General features: G+C 36.4%; 1 protein-coding gene across 7 annotated transcripts in view; it reads right to left on the bottom strand.

Annotated features, from left to right (window-relative positions):
* nlgn4x (neuroligin 4 X-linked) overlaps positions 1-16,086 on the bottom strand; it is a 307,442-nt gene that overhangs the window by 169,948 nt on the left and 121,408 nt on the right. For 6 of the 7 annotated variants that reach the window (XM_062974322.1, XM_062974323.1, XM_008107131.3 and 3 more), the window contains 2 exon segments: positions 15,560-15,619; positions 11,955-12,107 (listed from right to left, as the gene is read on the bottom strand). In XM_062974322.1, coding sequence (XP_062830392.1) covers positions 11,955-12,107; positions 15,560-15,619 — 213 coding nt within the window. 7 annotated transcript variants of the gene reach the window in all.

Raw genomic sequence — 16,086 nt, 5'->3', positions numbered from 1 at the left:
ATGGTTGTTCTGCAGCAACATCACAAATGTTGTAAAAGTGATCCCTATTTCATTTAATCTTTCAGAAGAATTTCAATAAAAAGAGAACATTTCATTTCGACAAAGCTAGCAAAATGTTACTCGAGCGACTCAATTTATATGTATTCTTGAACATGAGGGAGGAACAGTAAGATAGCATTTGGGGGGGGGGGAGGTTCTGCATTGCCATATGCTTAGATTGTGTATACTGAGGAGCTTTACTTGCATTAAGAATGGACAGACTCATATATATGTGTGTGTGTGTATCCAAAATGGATAATATAAAATGGGTACAGTATGTAAATTCTTCTTTAAAGGTGCTTGTAAACCACTTTTCTGCCCACTAGGGCTTCCAAAATTATGTGCAATAAATCCATAATATAAAACCCAACAAGGGACCAATGATACCAGTATATAGTCTTCATTCCCATTCCAAAGTATCATAAGAAAGGGGCCAGGTCATACTCCCTTAGGAGGGGGTTCCATATTTATCTTGTTTCTGTGTTATATTATATCCTGCCTTTCTCCTATTTTTAGAGATGCTTTTAGACAGAGAACCCTATCTCATGTATTCTCCATGGTGGCTGGACCCACAGGAAGGCATCTGCTAAATACTTCTTATTCTTGTAGGATCATAGAGGTGGTGGAAGATTTTCCTCTATCCTGAGTTCAGACGAGCACAAACTGAAATTGGAAACAAGTAGAGTTAATTCAAGAGTGGTGATATTTGGTCTCTAATGTACACATCTAACAATGGTGTGGCTTCTGTCGTTATGTACTACTTGTGGATTCGGACCATATTTCATGGGCAGTCAATATGGAGTTCATTGCTGTAATGCAACAGAGTCATAATTAAAGCACAGAAAACTGTAGCTAAAGCTGACTTCTATCATAAGGGGAAAATCATGGAACCAACAGTGCATTACAGCTGCATTGCCAGTGGGAATACGATTTTAATCTCCTCTTTTTTGCAGATCACTAGAGGGATTTTTTTAGGGGGCATGAAGTGATGCAGTACAATGGAAACAGCCCTGCCCTTCCCAATTCCAGTGGGAGAAGAAGCAAATCCAAATAAATTATACTCTTGAATTTGCCGGGGGGGGGGGGGAGGCAGGGAGATAGTGGGAGGGAGGGAGGGAGGGAGGGAGGGAGGGAGGGAGGGAGGGAGGGAGGATGACTGGATAATTTTTTCAGCATTTAATCCACCACCTTTGGGAAGATGATAAGTATAGCTGCTTTAAGCAGCCTTTCGTGCTAAATTACTGATACACATTATCAGATTATTGGCACTTTAAAGAAGGTTTATCTGAGAATATTTTAATAGCAGACAGAGTTGTATAAATAATAATTTCACTCATTGCTGTAAGTCTAGGAGAAAAACCAATTTCTCGCCACCTTCAAAGAAAACAATTGTATCAGTATACCTTTTTATCTCAAGTTTGTGTTAATCCTTTTCCCCGCACAGCCCTCCAAGAAACAAGTTTTATTATTAAGATACCATATGTGTGTGTGTGTGTGTGTGTGTGTGTGTATACATACATATATATATATATATAGATAGATAGATAGATAGATAGATAGAGAGAGAGAGAGAGAGAGAGAGAGAGAGAGAGAGAGGGAGGGAGGGAGAGGGAGAAAGAGGGTGTTCTTTAAAGCATGAGTAACAACAAATGACAATAACTCAACATCAGCTCCTGTCTTAGGTTCATGTTGAATTTGTTCTTAAAAGAAGGGCCAGATTATCTTAAAAATGTTAAGTATTTTTTTTATTTCCTTTTAGAACCATTGTATTTTCAAGGCTGTAGACGAAGATCTAGATAGCAGTCTGCTGCCAAGCTAAGACTATGTAGAGATAAGAGGTTTTCAGTGACTTGAAGGCTGTATGACAGAGTCATTTGCTATAGGGTTGTTACTTGTCCATTTTCACCCATAAACTTTTAATCTGGACAATTACAATTCAGGAATGTCCAAGGAAGTGAATAGACTGGCTGGGTCAGTGTTTTCTCCTATCTGCTCATCTCTTTTCTTAGGTTGCTTAAATCATTCTGAACAACATTCAGCCCTGGTAAGAAATCTGGGTACAAGAAGAGGGAGAAATAAATGGCGTGGCTATTATAGTATACTGTGAAATTTCTATCACTTTGAAATGTAGTGAAGTAATAGACTTTCTGTAGAAAAAATGTCGAGTTAATAATCCAATAATATTTAGCTTTATAAAAACTATACTTGTGAGACTTATAAGAATGAAATATTTTTTTCTATTGCATTTTAACTATAATGAAAGGAGTGCTACTATGCGCCCTTCCACACAGACATATAACCCAAAATATCAAGGCAGAAAATTTCACAATATCTGCTTCACTGGGCTATCTGAGTCCATACTGCCATATAGTTCAGTTCAAAACAGATAATGTGGGAATTTATTCATCTGTGTGGAAGGGGCCTATATCTCACATATGGTAGCTAATTGTATGTATGTAATAATTCTATGTATCAAAATTTTGTGAAGTTGTGCAGGACAAAGTGCAGTAATGGATGTATCAGAGTCCCTTTATTTTCATCTTTTTACCATCACATAAAAACTAAAGTAGAATTAAACTGGTAATTTTAAAAATAGTATCGCTAAAAAAGAACAACATACGTAAATTACCCAGCACAAGAAAAGCCCTATCACTCTGACCAGTCCTGTTGTAAACATAAAAGTCTTCACCCATCTATAGAAGAATTAGGGAATAATAAAGCTGGTGAACACATGACAGGACCAGTTTGATTAAATTCACTCCCTACTCCATGAATTCTCTCTCTATCCAAAGGGAGGTTTGGAAATACTTCACGAAGTCTCAGAATATTCTTCTTTTTCCTCCCTCCCTGGTTTTCATGATAGTTTTCAGTCTTCTGAGACATGTTCCATTATTTAGGATTTAGATATTGTTCCCATTCTATTTAAAACTGGTGTACAGGAAAACCTGGAATGAAAAGATGCAGCTATAATCATCCATTAAACTGATGGTCTTCCTTTAGATTATTATACAATTTAATGGATTTTGAGAACACTATAAACATCAACAAAACTCATCAGATGAGACCCTCGTCATGCCATGGCCTAAAAATGAGCTTTCATTCTTGTACTATCATGCTGTCTCCAAATCCATCTTTGTACAATGATGAATTTACTTATTGTACATATTGTAGAATTATAGAATCAAAGAATTTGAAGAGACCACAAGAGACATCCAGTCCAATCTTCTAAGATCCTGGATTATCCCCCTAACTACGTATTTAAGGATTTTTTTCCCCTCCCATTGTTGGGTCCTTATACTATTTGCCCAGTTCTCTTTATAGCTTTTGGTAATTATTTCTACCACCTGATCCTAAGTGAAGGTGGAAAAGGCCAGGCAAAGACTCAGCAATGTCTGTAGCAAAACACTGAGAAGCACACCCGACAATGCCATGATGTAAGTGGCTAGCTGAAGATGAGGCAGAAAACTGAGAATTATTGTACATCTTTCTATAACGGTTCAGGACCTGCCTATCTTCGTGACCGCATCGTCCCCTATGAACCTACGCGCTCTCTGAGATCTTCCGGGGAGGCCCTCCTCTCGCTTCCGCCTTCCTCACAGTTACGTTTGGTGGGGACGAGAGAGAGGGCCTTCTCGGCCGTGGCCCCCCGGCTCTGGAACTCCCTCCCCAGGGAGATTAGGTTGGCGCCTTCCCTACCATCCTTTAAGAAACTATTGAAAACCTGGATGTTTGGGCTGGCCTTTGGAGAGACAGCCATTGGATGACCAGCCTCATTATAATTATAATTCTATTCTGAATGTTATTAGGTTCCTTTCACTGGGATATTTTAATCTAATGATTTTATCTTATATTGCTGCTATAGTCCCCCCACCTTTGAAGTTGACTGAATCGCATTGGTGGTTGTTTGATATTATTACTATTGATATTATTATTGTTGTTTAAATCTTTGTTTTAACTTGTTTTATCATCTTCTTGTGTTTTAAACTGTGTGTATTGTTAATGTATTTGTGCTGTTACTTTTGTAACATTGTGAGCCACGCCGAGTCCCCACGGGGAGATGGTGGCGGGGTATAAATAAAGTATTATTATTATTATTATTATTATTATTATTATTATTATTATTACTATAACAGTCAGTATAAAATCCTGTCACATAAATTATGCCGTGTGTTCCATATAAAATCAGAGTATGATGAACTATGAATTCTGGAGTATTGAAACACAAATGTTGAAATCATGTATGATTTTAGATCACTGATCACTGCTCAGTTCGAAATTGCTTTAGCTGAAATGGAGCACACACTGTATAGCATTATGTATTCATAATACTATGTATTCATAATACTATATACTGTGGAAGGAAATCTTATGCATGTTTATTATTTACCATATGTGTGAAAATCGCACAAATCTGTATTTCACTGTGCGTATACTCACTCGAAATTTGCTATTAACAGTGGTTTCACTTGGTGAAACAGAGTTGGGAGGGTGGTTTTCTCACATTGTGAGCTAATTAACCAATGTTAAAAATAAACACTCATTTCAGTGGAGAGGATGTAACTTTATATGTCCAAAGAAATATGAGTCTGGAATTACTCTCTCATAAAGTAATAAAACAGTCCATACGTGCAGCAAAAATGTAAACTTTTAAGTTTTCAAGGTTCATTTCAATATATAATTAAAATTAAATATACAGTACCAAAGAGGAAGGTGAAATATAAATATATGTTATTGGGCCTGTACATGTTTCTTTATAATAGAATTGCTTCTATCTCATTGCAAGCCCTTTAAAAATAATACCTTTAACATTTTCACATTGAAGAAACAAAAGGACAAGTAAAGGAACAGTCCATTGTGTTTTCTAATGAGCCAAATGAAGTCATTCTCTGTAGCTTAATAACTTTTTATGCCATGTGCTTTTATGAAATAGGATTTTTTAAAAAATATATTACTTCTAGGCAAAACTAACAAAAATTGTTTGGATGTACAAATCCATTAATTTTCTAATTTAACACTGCAAATACTCCTATTTCTTCGGAAACAGTGGAGAAAATATATATTCAAGCAATCAAACATAAGTCTATATGTAAAATATATAATCTTGAAAACACTTATTTAATAATTCTAGAGAATACAAATACAGATTTGTATAAGCAAAAAAAGTTTATAAGCATGCTGAAATTATTTTATTCATTTGATAAATAAACAATGGACTCTAAACAATGGACTCAAGATGGTGTACAACTTGAACCAAGAATTAATCTATAGTAACAAAGAGTTAACCTACAGTAACTATTTCCTGACTCATCTCAAACCATAGTCATTCACATGAAGATTATAATTTTTTTTCTGGGACACCAATAGAAATCTACGCTATGAGGAAATCGCCTAAGTAAGTTAGTAAGTACTCATTGACAAGTACACTCAGACCATGGTGTGAACTTGTGTACAAAATGTACATTTTAGTTCAATGCCATGCGCCTCGACTGGAAATGTTCTCCAGTATGATCTTCTAGGACCTTCCAAGATGCAGGAAGCCATATATCAAAAAAAAAAACCCTGACCTTGGGAAAACATATTGGAATTTCCTCCAGTCCATAAGAGTAGAGATAGATGGTGGGAAGTACTCACATGAATTCCACCAGGAAAAATGGTCAGCTTCAAATAAGTCCTTCCAAATAAAATCATCCTTAAGAAACTCATAAGAAAATAACACTGAATTGCTGAAAGCTGGACATTAGGACCTTATCAGATGGCAGTATTGAGAGGCATCCTTAAGTTAAATAAGAGATGAATTGGGAGCTGATCATACCTTCCAGTCCTCCCTTGCTCATTTTCATTCGTTCTCATCTCATCAGATTTTTAATGCTTCCCTGTAGGTGCTCTCTATCTTCCTCATCACACATCGGCAATAAGTCTCCGCCCCAGCTTTTTTGTTCATGCAAATCTGCCAGAATCCCTTTCCATGGGATGCAACCATGAGACAGGGATGCAGGGATGTTGTTTTAAACCATTGCTTTCCATTGGATGCAATAGTTCTACACCAAAACCCATTGGGCTCTTGAGACAGGGATGCTGTTTTAAACCATTTCTTTCAATGAGATCCCATTGTTCTTCACCAAAACCCATTGGACCCTTAAAACAGGGATGCTGTTTTAAACCATTGTTTTCTATGGCATCCAATTGTTCTGCATCTAAATCCATTGGACCCTTGAAGCACGGATGCTGCTTTAAACTACTTCTTTCCATAAGAAAGAGTAATCATGCATTCTACAAACAGGGATGACAGCTCTCTGCTAAGTACAATATAATAATGGGAACAAACAAGGAAAGGAAAACTGCCTGTTCTCTGTTCTACAGTGCCTCTATTATGCTAGATCTGTCATTCATAATTTTTTAGAAGAAATTTGCAAAGGGAAGGTGTTATTATGCACTTCTGTAAAGATGGCTGAAAGTTCGTGGCTAAGGACAGCTCGCTACTAATAACCACCACTGGAACACCCCTTTTCACCATGGCAAACTCTGAAACAGATTGGAGACTGTCATGAACCCCACCACATATTGTTTTGAGTCAAAATAACAGGTCCTTAGTGCTATTTTGGTTAAATTCACAATTTCTCCCTGTGATTACAGCTCTTCCCAGTTTCACGTTACTCTGTAGTTCTGTGACTGGGGGGGGGGGGGGGGGAGATAACCAGAAGTCGTCTGATGGCAGCTGTGGCTCCCAGTAAATTTATGGTGGCTGCCCATAAAATGGGGGAGGGGTACTGTAAGTGTGATGAGGTGGTTGGTTAGGATTTGAGGCAAACATAATGCTCAAGCTTGCTAGTCAAAGCCTGCATTTCTATTGACTAATGTGTATCACCTTAGATAGTACAACATTTACAGAGAGATTATCCTCCTGACTCTTGACTCTGTGGAACTTCTTAATTTGAAATGACTTGCTAACAGTCTTGGTTTCATCCTTGTGGCCTCTGGCTTATGATGTTCTGAGACTGAATTTCTTGTTTAGCAGTTTTTACTTGGGACTGTACTGACTGCACCATGAGGTCTCACTAGCCTGGTAAAGAACATTTATGTCCATCTTATAATTCCTCCCTGCTCCTTATTAGGGATGTGAAAACCTTTCTCTTTCAATGGCTGGATCTCCACAACCATATAATGCAGTTTCAGAATGCTGATTAACTGCATTGAATTGATTCATATGGCCGTGTAGACTCGCATAATGCAGTTAATCTGCATTCTGAAATTGCATTAAATAGCAGTGTAGAAGGGGTCCCAGTCATTGTATTTCTCCAAATGCTGCTTCCTTTTTCTTCTCATCTTTTTCTTTTCATTCTTACTGTGTTTTCAGACTTCATTCTTCTTGTGTATAAATTAATGTTCATTTTGCTATCCATTTTAATGTGCCTATTTTAAATATATTTTCTATATGTACTTTTTTCAAATACTTGGCACTTTTCAAAAAAAATGTGTTTCTTTTCATGTGGTTTGAAAAGAAAACTGGGGAGGAAGATTCTAAAACATGTTATTTCTCCCAATAACAAAAAAAACCCTACCCTGCTACACTGACATTAACAACACTGAAAACTACCAATTGGAAAACTGGACCCCCCCCCCCCCACACACACACACACCTACTTACTACCGATACACATATCTGCAAACAGTGCACAGTCTGACTACAGGTGATGTTTTCTTCTTGGTGCTACAGGACTCAAGGTTATCTTTACCCTATTCTGCTTTCTTTCTTGTCCAGGTACAGATAGTCCCAGGGTGACAAACATCTGACTTACAAAATGACTCACAGTTACAAATGTGGGTGAGACAACAGCAAGTGGGAGAAATCTATCTCCAGAAAAGGAAATTCATTCCCAAAAGAGTTATCAAGGAGAATAGGTGTCTCCCCTGAAGCTTTATCATGCATCCTTGTTTCCACAAAGAGCCAATTTTTTGAAAATCCAATTATCACAGTGAGCTGGGCGTCCCCTGGATAACATCCTTGCAGATGGCCAATTCTCTCCCACCAAAAGCGACTTGCAGTTTCTCAAATAACTCCTGACACAGAAAAAAAAAACCCAGGGAAGTGAAGTCTTCTGAACAAGGACACAGGCAGCAAAACAAACACCACAGGGGTGTTAATCCTGTTCTATTATATCCATATATGTGTGTATATATATATGGCTGGAGTTACAATTAAACATGTACATTTTCCGATTTACAAACAAATTCAACTTAAGAACAAACCTACAGAACCTATCTTGTTCATAACTTGGGGAGTGCCTGTATAAGGTATATTTGCAGGTTCTCCTAATATCCTTTAATGTGCATCTTCACTGGCTAGTAGGATTTATCACCCTGAGCATTAAGATGGTTAGAATTACTATAGAATTTCTACAGAAAGGCTCAGCAGATGAGTGAAATAATAGTAAAATATTGCAGAACCTTACAATTGTCAACATTATTTTTTTGGAGAATTTTCTCATAAATGAGGAATGAGTTCCTTTTTGACAATTTTACTATCAGTTTGAATACTCACAAGGGGAGTAGATCTGATTAAAGGGATGAGAGTGTGCAGTCTTTTAGGTATAACAACTGGAAGAGCTAAGAAGGAAACACACACACAGTTTTTGAACATGCTGGCTTTTGTAGAAGAGAGTATTGGTTCCTGCAAGCAGCTGGATTATTATAGAAACTCAGCAGTTTTAAACACATTAGTGTATATCTGTTAGAACTGCTGGAGGTTGTTGTATTTTATATGCATATCAATGCTGGAGAACTTGGACTGCCTTTCCCTGACATTTATAAAGCAGAACTGATATTGTTATTACACAGATCCTTCATCATTAGCATTCAAAAGCCTAAACAAAGAAAAATTCTTAGGCTAAGCAGGTGTTTAATTTGTAAATACTCATATATTATGATATACTGAAATGATTGCCATGAGCCATCTGTAAGAACAGTGTAAGATTAGACAATACAATTAAAATGCAACTGTACACACGTTGACTCAGAAGTCAGCTTCATTGGCTCACCCCATTCAGAATTGTACATCACTGCAGATTGAAATCACCAAGAAACAAAGAAAAAAAATCCAGAAGTATTATTTTAAAAGCATGTGTGTAACCTGTCATGTTCCTTCTGTAGTGTTTTCCAAGTTTCAGACCCATAGCCTAAGATATCCACAAAATAACAATTCAGGAATCCTTATATTTTGGAACTTCAAGTGTAAATTGATATGACATTTAAAGGTACATCCCAAAATAGATGTTATGGACTAATTTAAATGGAATAACAAATTGATGTGGATGCCATCCTACACATTCAAACCTTCAGTGTGAATCATTCACTCTTAACTCTTAAGCAACTTTGGCCATTATTTTGCTTACCTAGCCAAACTAGTTTCCTGATAATACCTAACATCAAAGAGAAAAAAAATCAATATATTTTGTGTTGAAACTACAGTACCTAAATTTTTTGTTTGAGGGGAAGATTCCAGACATGCCAAGAATATTATACAATTTGAATTGTTTTGTAGATTTATTACTATTCATAAGACAGTAAAATAATTTGTGTGAGAGAAGAGTGTAGATTGCATTGTGTATTGATCAGAATTTTCAACATGAAAGAGGAAAGTAGTCATTAGTCTATGTCAAGAAAAATTCACAAACATATTTTGTGCAAAATGCAAAGTTTGTTTGATGAGGTTTTCTTCACTAAAAAAGCCCAGGCTGTGGCGCAGGCTGGTGAGCAGCCAGCTGCAGCCAGCTGCAACAAATCACTCTGACCAAGAGATCATGAGGAGGCCAGCTCGGAGCCTGCGTTTGTCTCTGTCTTTGTTCTATGTTAAGGCATTGAATGTTTGCCTTATATGTATAATGTGATCCGCCCTGAGTCCCCTTCGGGGTGAGAAGGGCGGAATATAAATACTGTAAACAAATAAATAATAAATAAATAAAAAATCCAATAAAATGAAAATTGCACACTGATCTCTTCCCTCTATCACAGATCATGGTACCAAAGGGGCCCTTTCTCAAAATTTCAACCAGTATTGGCCTAAATGGAAAAAAGCTTCTAAATGTTTAATTGAATCAATACCGTTTCTGTGTATTTTGATCTACAGTACAGTTTGGATAGTACCTAAATTTACCTGCTGAGAGTGTAGATTATTTTGTGTAGTGCAGACATCTATGTTGATATAAGTAGATCTGAGATATACTGATACATTGTATTGATTGGTGCAAGACAATGACTTCACACTGTTTTCAAAATTGATAGGTAGACTGTAGTATCACATAAAATCACATCTAATGCCATAGAAGAAAACTCTCTTTAAAAGTGAGTGTCAGCCTGCAGGTTAAAATGTATTTATTTAGTTTGTTCTTCTAAGGATCATGAAAATAAAACTCACTTGAAGATACCAACTTAGATGAGGATTTTATTTTTAAAGCAAAGAACAATACAAAGTCTTAAAATAACCACAAAATAATAGTTTTATTAGTAATGAAATATGGGCAAATTAATTTGGTAGGAGCCTGCAGTGGTGCAGCGGGTTAAACCACTGAGCTGCTGAACTCGCTGACCGAAAGGTTGGTGGTTCGAATCCAGTGAGCACGATGAGCTCCAACTGTTAGCCCCAGCTTCTGCCAACCTAACAGTTTGTAAACATGCAAATGTGAGTAGATCAATAGGTACTGCTCTGGTGGGAAGGTAATGGAACTCCATGCAGTCATGCCGGCCACATGACCTTGGTGGTATCTACGGACAATGCCAGCTCTTCAGCTTAGAAATTGAGATGAGCACCAATTCCTAGAGCCGGACATGACTAGACTTAATGTCAGAGGAAAACCTTTACCTTTACCTAATTTCGTAATCTGTATGTCACTGGTTTATTACTTGTTTTTATTAATTATACTGATATAATTTCTGTCATCAAAATGGTTCTCAAAATGGCTAAAATTAACAAAATAGAGATTTTTAAAAAATCGTAATGAGAACTTTACATTAAAAATACAGTGAAAGAAACACATAGCATTCAACCAATTAAAATCTTCTCCAACAGACCAGCTTACACTCCAAAATCCTGCCTGAATATGAGCGTCTTTCCTTAAAGATGGAACAATAGAAAGAGAACCAATCTAACTTCCCTTGGTAGCTGGCCTTTAACTTTTACAAGAAGCCTTGAAAGAAAATATAATCCAGTCAAGTGTCAGTGGGAAAATTACAATGACCTTCATGAGACCTATGCTCCCTTTTGGATGCTTGAGATACTGAAATGCAATAGTTGGGCTGCCACAGTTTGCATATTTCAACACAGTAGAAAATTCAATGTTACAAAGGGGAAAATCAGACCCAATGAAATATGCTTATATTGAAATATTGCTCTGTCTCATTTCCAACAAGCCATTTACTACTAAGGACAAGCTCACAAAGCACCCTAAAGGCAAGTGAAGGTAAGTAGACAACATAACATGTGCCGCTTTGAATAGATCATGATAACATAACCGACACAACTAAAACAATGACAATAAGGCAATAGAAAATATCATTGCCAGTACAATTCAGTTTTCCTAAGCTGCCATGTTGCCTGAAAAATCACAAGGAAGGCTTCAAAAGCATAACAAATATAGCAAGAGTTTATTTATCCTAAGTTCACTTTTTGATAATGTACAGAAGACACTCATATGTCTAAACAATATTAAAACATATCCAGATTGCAATCAAATACTACAAAAGGAGCCTCCAAAACAAGACTATATATTTCCATCACACTATATTGCATCATCTATCCTATTGGTTTTCTCTGGAACAAACTGAACCAGAAAATGCATAACCATGGTTTTATGATAACACATATGTCTCTAAAGAACTTTCATAACTTGTTGAATCAAAAAAGAGAAAAAGAAAAAACTTACCTAGAACCCCTAGTCTGTAGTTGATGGTCACAACAATGACATTTCCATAGCTTGCTAGTATGCTGCCGTCCACTATATTTCCTGTACCTTCCATATATGAACCACCATGGATATAGACCATCACAGGCTTCTTGCTGTTCTGATCATGTATGTCTGAAAAGAGTACAAGTAGGGAGAACACAAGAAAGTAATGCAAGTATTAAAGGTAAAATTCCCCATAAAGTATCAATAAACATAGTACTTTACAAAACCTCTCACTTCATGTATATTTCTCCTCTGTCCCTATCTCAGTTCTATTATAAGCACAATCACAAAACAAAATGCCCTTCTTAGATGAGCTCTGAAAAACTGCTTCAGGATTAACTCCGAAAAAGTGCCATGGATATAGCATATTTCTCACTCCAAGACCGAAAAAGATGGCAGAAGGGAATATTTCTGCACAGTATCACCAAGATTGCAGGAGTTTTTGAGAAAGAAAAATGTGGCTTTTGGGAATAGTAAAGTACTAGAAGTTTAACAAACATCCAATATTGTAAAACTGAGAAAAAGAAATTCACAAAAAGAAAAGAAGTGCTGTTATCAGAAGGTTCAATGCTAAAACATTACTTTGTAAGAAAAAACCTTCTTAAACATTTAATACATTAATTATGGTAGTGCTAGGCATAACTTTTCCATATCTTTTTGTCTTGCAGTTATTGAAACTGATGAAGATTCTTCCCATGAAGTTCATAAAACAAACTAAATGCTCCCTTGAGTATGTGTGACATTCAAAGACCAGAATCCAACTGTTAGCGCTAATTATTGTTGATCCATTGAATAAATGGGAGATACCTTACTAAGTTATAATTGTTTGACTGGGTTTACCCTAGCTGGGAGGAACACAGGCAAATTGAATTAGGGATGAGGTATAAAGGTTCTTGACAGATCTTTACAGTACAGCATTCTTAAATGTAATATAATAAAAAAATGTCCTTTCTGGGCACCTTCTAGGTTCTCCAGTGCAGGTCTAAGGTATTTTGGGGGCAGAAGTCCCCATTTCAATAGGGTTCTCTATTATTCATGGATTTACGAAGTATGGGAATGAGTCCTCTGTGTATTCAGGTATTGTAATGTAGACTTTTAAATGTGCAGTCTTACTGATCCATTAAGTTCAACCTATTATTTATTGGAAGTTCTAGCTCATAAGAGACCTCTTTCAAAGGGTTGAATGAGAAAACTTTGACTTTGCTAACACTGTTATGGCTGCAACCTTTGAAACCCTAGGGCTTATGGTTTGATGTATAACTTGGAATGTTCTGATAGAAAATAAAATTATAAATGAAAGGGCACAAGGAGAAAATAGAGAATATCTGTTTACTGCAGAGAATATAATCTCTCTTCTTAAAATCTGCCATCCTTCGTATCTAAAGGATCATGAAAATTGTGTTGAAAAAGACAGTGTTGCACACTCCTCCTCTTCAAATATTAACATCTCAAACACTTGAGTAGGATTTAAATAGGTGTTATATATGATATATTTTTCAGCAAAGGGAAGTTAAATGTAAAATACCTTGCCACTTCAGGGCTATAATGAATCCTCTCTCTAAGCAATCCTTCATCACTAGGGATCCTAAAGTATGTATATCTACAGTATAAGTGGGAAATAAATGCCTAATTTCTTTATTCAGAACACAGTAACCCAGCAGTTGAAGACTTCAGGGGGAAAAGGTGAATGGTAACAATAACAAGAAAGCAGAGGTTTTAGCAGCTGCTCTTGGAGAGGTCAGAAAGGCACAGTTATGCTGAACTTTGAGAAAGAGAGATTAAGTGGTGACCACACAATACTATCCACATTTCTGAAGCAAAATGGCAAATGTTACAGTACTAGTTGAAACAGTATAAAAATATCAGAAGAGAAAAATGACACAGAATAGGGCTCAGAAAAGAGCAGCCATCATGAAAAAGTCACAGGCAAGTGACATGGCAAATAATTTATCATCCTCTGCTCAAATTGGCAACCTATGGTCTGAAGCAGTGCTTTCCAAGCTTTGGTCCTCCAGATATTTTGAGCTTCAGCTCCTGACCACCGGCCAAGTGATCTGGAGCTCCAGAGAGCTCAGGTCTCAAACTCATAGAGGACCAAAGGTTGGGAACTACTTGTCTAAGGCCATAAGCAATCCACCGCCTAAGTTCATATGGTCCTCAATAATATTTCAAAAGTATTCTCCAATGAGGTTTTGTTCAGCTTTCTGACCAGATTGATTTTTCCATTTCTTGCAGCATGCTAAGCAGTGACAAAATTAATAAAAAAAGAAAAGGACAGAAGGAGGTCAAAAAAACTTGATGGCCTTGCCAGGTTTTGGCTCTGACTCCACTCAATGGCTAACATTACATCAGCAGATTACCTCCAAATGATGACATACCTAGTTGGTTTTTTTTTTAATGTCACATATTGTAGCTGTTGCGAGCCTTGGGAGGGACATGCAACAATATGAGTCTAGATTAATTTTAAAAAGTTAAAAAAAGTCCAAGAGGCTACCACGAAAGGAATATTGACTGAGGAAGAAAATTGAAATTTCATTCATTTATTTACTGAATTAAGATTTTTCACTGAACTACAGAAGAAATTTCAGATTGATGTAATTATAATATGTATTTTCTCACAACACATATTTAACTCTATTACTAGCATTAAATACAGCTATATACCTTTATGTAAACCTACTAAGGTTTGCAGTCAAGCGAGCTTTTACTGTGTTTAAGGGAAAAGCTTGAATTCTTGAACATTTGGTAACTAACACGCTCTAATGAACAAGCAAAGCAATGGTTCCAAACACAAACAGTGAGATCTCCTTCCCACCTATCAGAACGGCATGGTTGATGCCACCCAAGCAATTTGCACCCACAGAACTCCCACATAATACATTAAAACCATTTGCTTGCATAGTTATGCTTTCTTGCATGTTTATACCAGCATGCAAGTGGGGGAATCTCTCAAGACAATAAATATAACTGTTGCGTGCCATATAAATATACAAAATGTATTCCTGGTTGGGAGCTATGTGGGAGTAAAGGATGGTGGTAATGCTGCCCTGGATATGTGCACAAGAAAGAGGTGTTAAAGAACAGAACAAAACAAACTGAAAATTATCCTGCACTTTTCTTAGCATATAAAACACTGAAAACAGCAAAAGAAACAGTAGAGGTAGTAATTGCATCCACTATATGGAGAAGAAAAAGAGGGAAATAAGGTGAAGGTGAGGTTACAAAATATACCAAAAGGATAAAGAAAGAGATACACATGCAAGGTTTCTATTCCATTTTATTTCCTTCTTAGGCAAAATCTGGGAATGGGAAAAAGGAAACATTTGGTTGTAAATAATATGCTTGTTACTCACTTCACAAGTATCACAAATAACCTCAATATTTATCTGAAAAGGGAGTTGGAGCCATCTAAATGCTATATTGTGTGCTTTAAAAAAAGAGGTTGGGAAGGAAAGTTCAGATTCCAGATAAAAAGAAAGCAAAGCACACTGGGATGAGTGTGATCAAATAAAGGAAGGGGGGAAAGTTCATGTTCATGCATATCAGGGTTGAGTTTTTTGGGGGGAAAAACCAAAAAATACCTTCATCTTCCCCACGATCATTACTGGTAATATCATCTGCGCTTTTCTTTGTGTTGGCTCCTGGGGTCAGAGTGAGCAGGAGAATAAAGGGAAAAAAGTGAATTCAAAAACAGCAGGTTCCCAAAAATTTAAAGAAAAAGAACTATCCAAAAATTGAAAAAAAGGAAAAAAGTGCAACACAAAAAGTCAAAATCTGAATTGTAAAAAATAAAGGATGTTAAATCCACACTAACATAAAAACTAAAAACAATAAGAAAAACAGTAGGAAGCATTACTGTATGTCATGACAATTCATTAAATCTGATCAGAAATGATTGCTCTAATATGCATTCAAAATTATTTAAAACACATATATACATAACTTTTGCATGTGTGCAAATCAATGACAACTCGAATCCTCAGTACACCTTCAGAGTTTAATATGTATCACAAAAGCTTTATCAGAAAATGCTGTTGGAAACTGAAGACATGTGGTGAAATGTTTGTAAGAAATTTAGTTTTAAAAGTTAGCATACAATGTATTCATT

Source organism: Anolis carolinensis, chromosome 3, assembly GCF_035594765.1.
Source record: "Anolis carolinensis isolate JA03-04 chromosome 3, rAnoCar3.1.pri, whole genome shotgun sequence".
NCBI lineage: Eukaryota > Metazoa > Chordata > Lepidosauria > Squamata > Dactyloidae > Anolis > Anolis carolinensis.
Note: the sequence above shows the minus strand (reverse complement) of the source record. Positions and strands in the feature narration are given on the sequence as shown.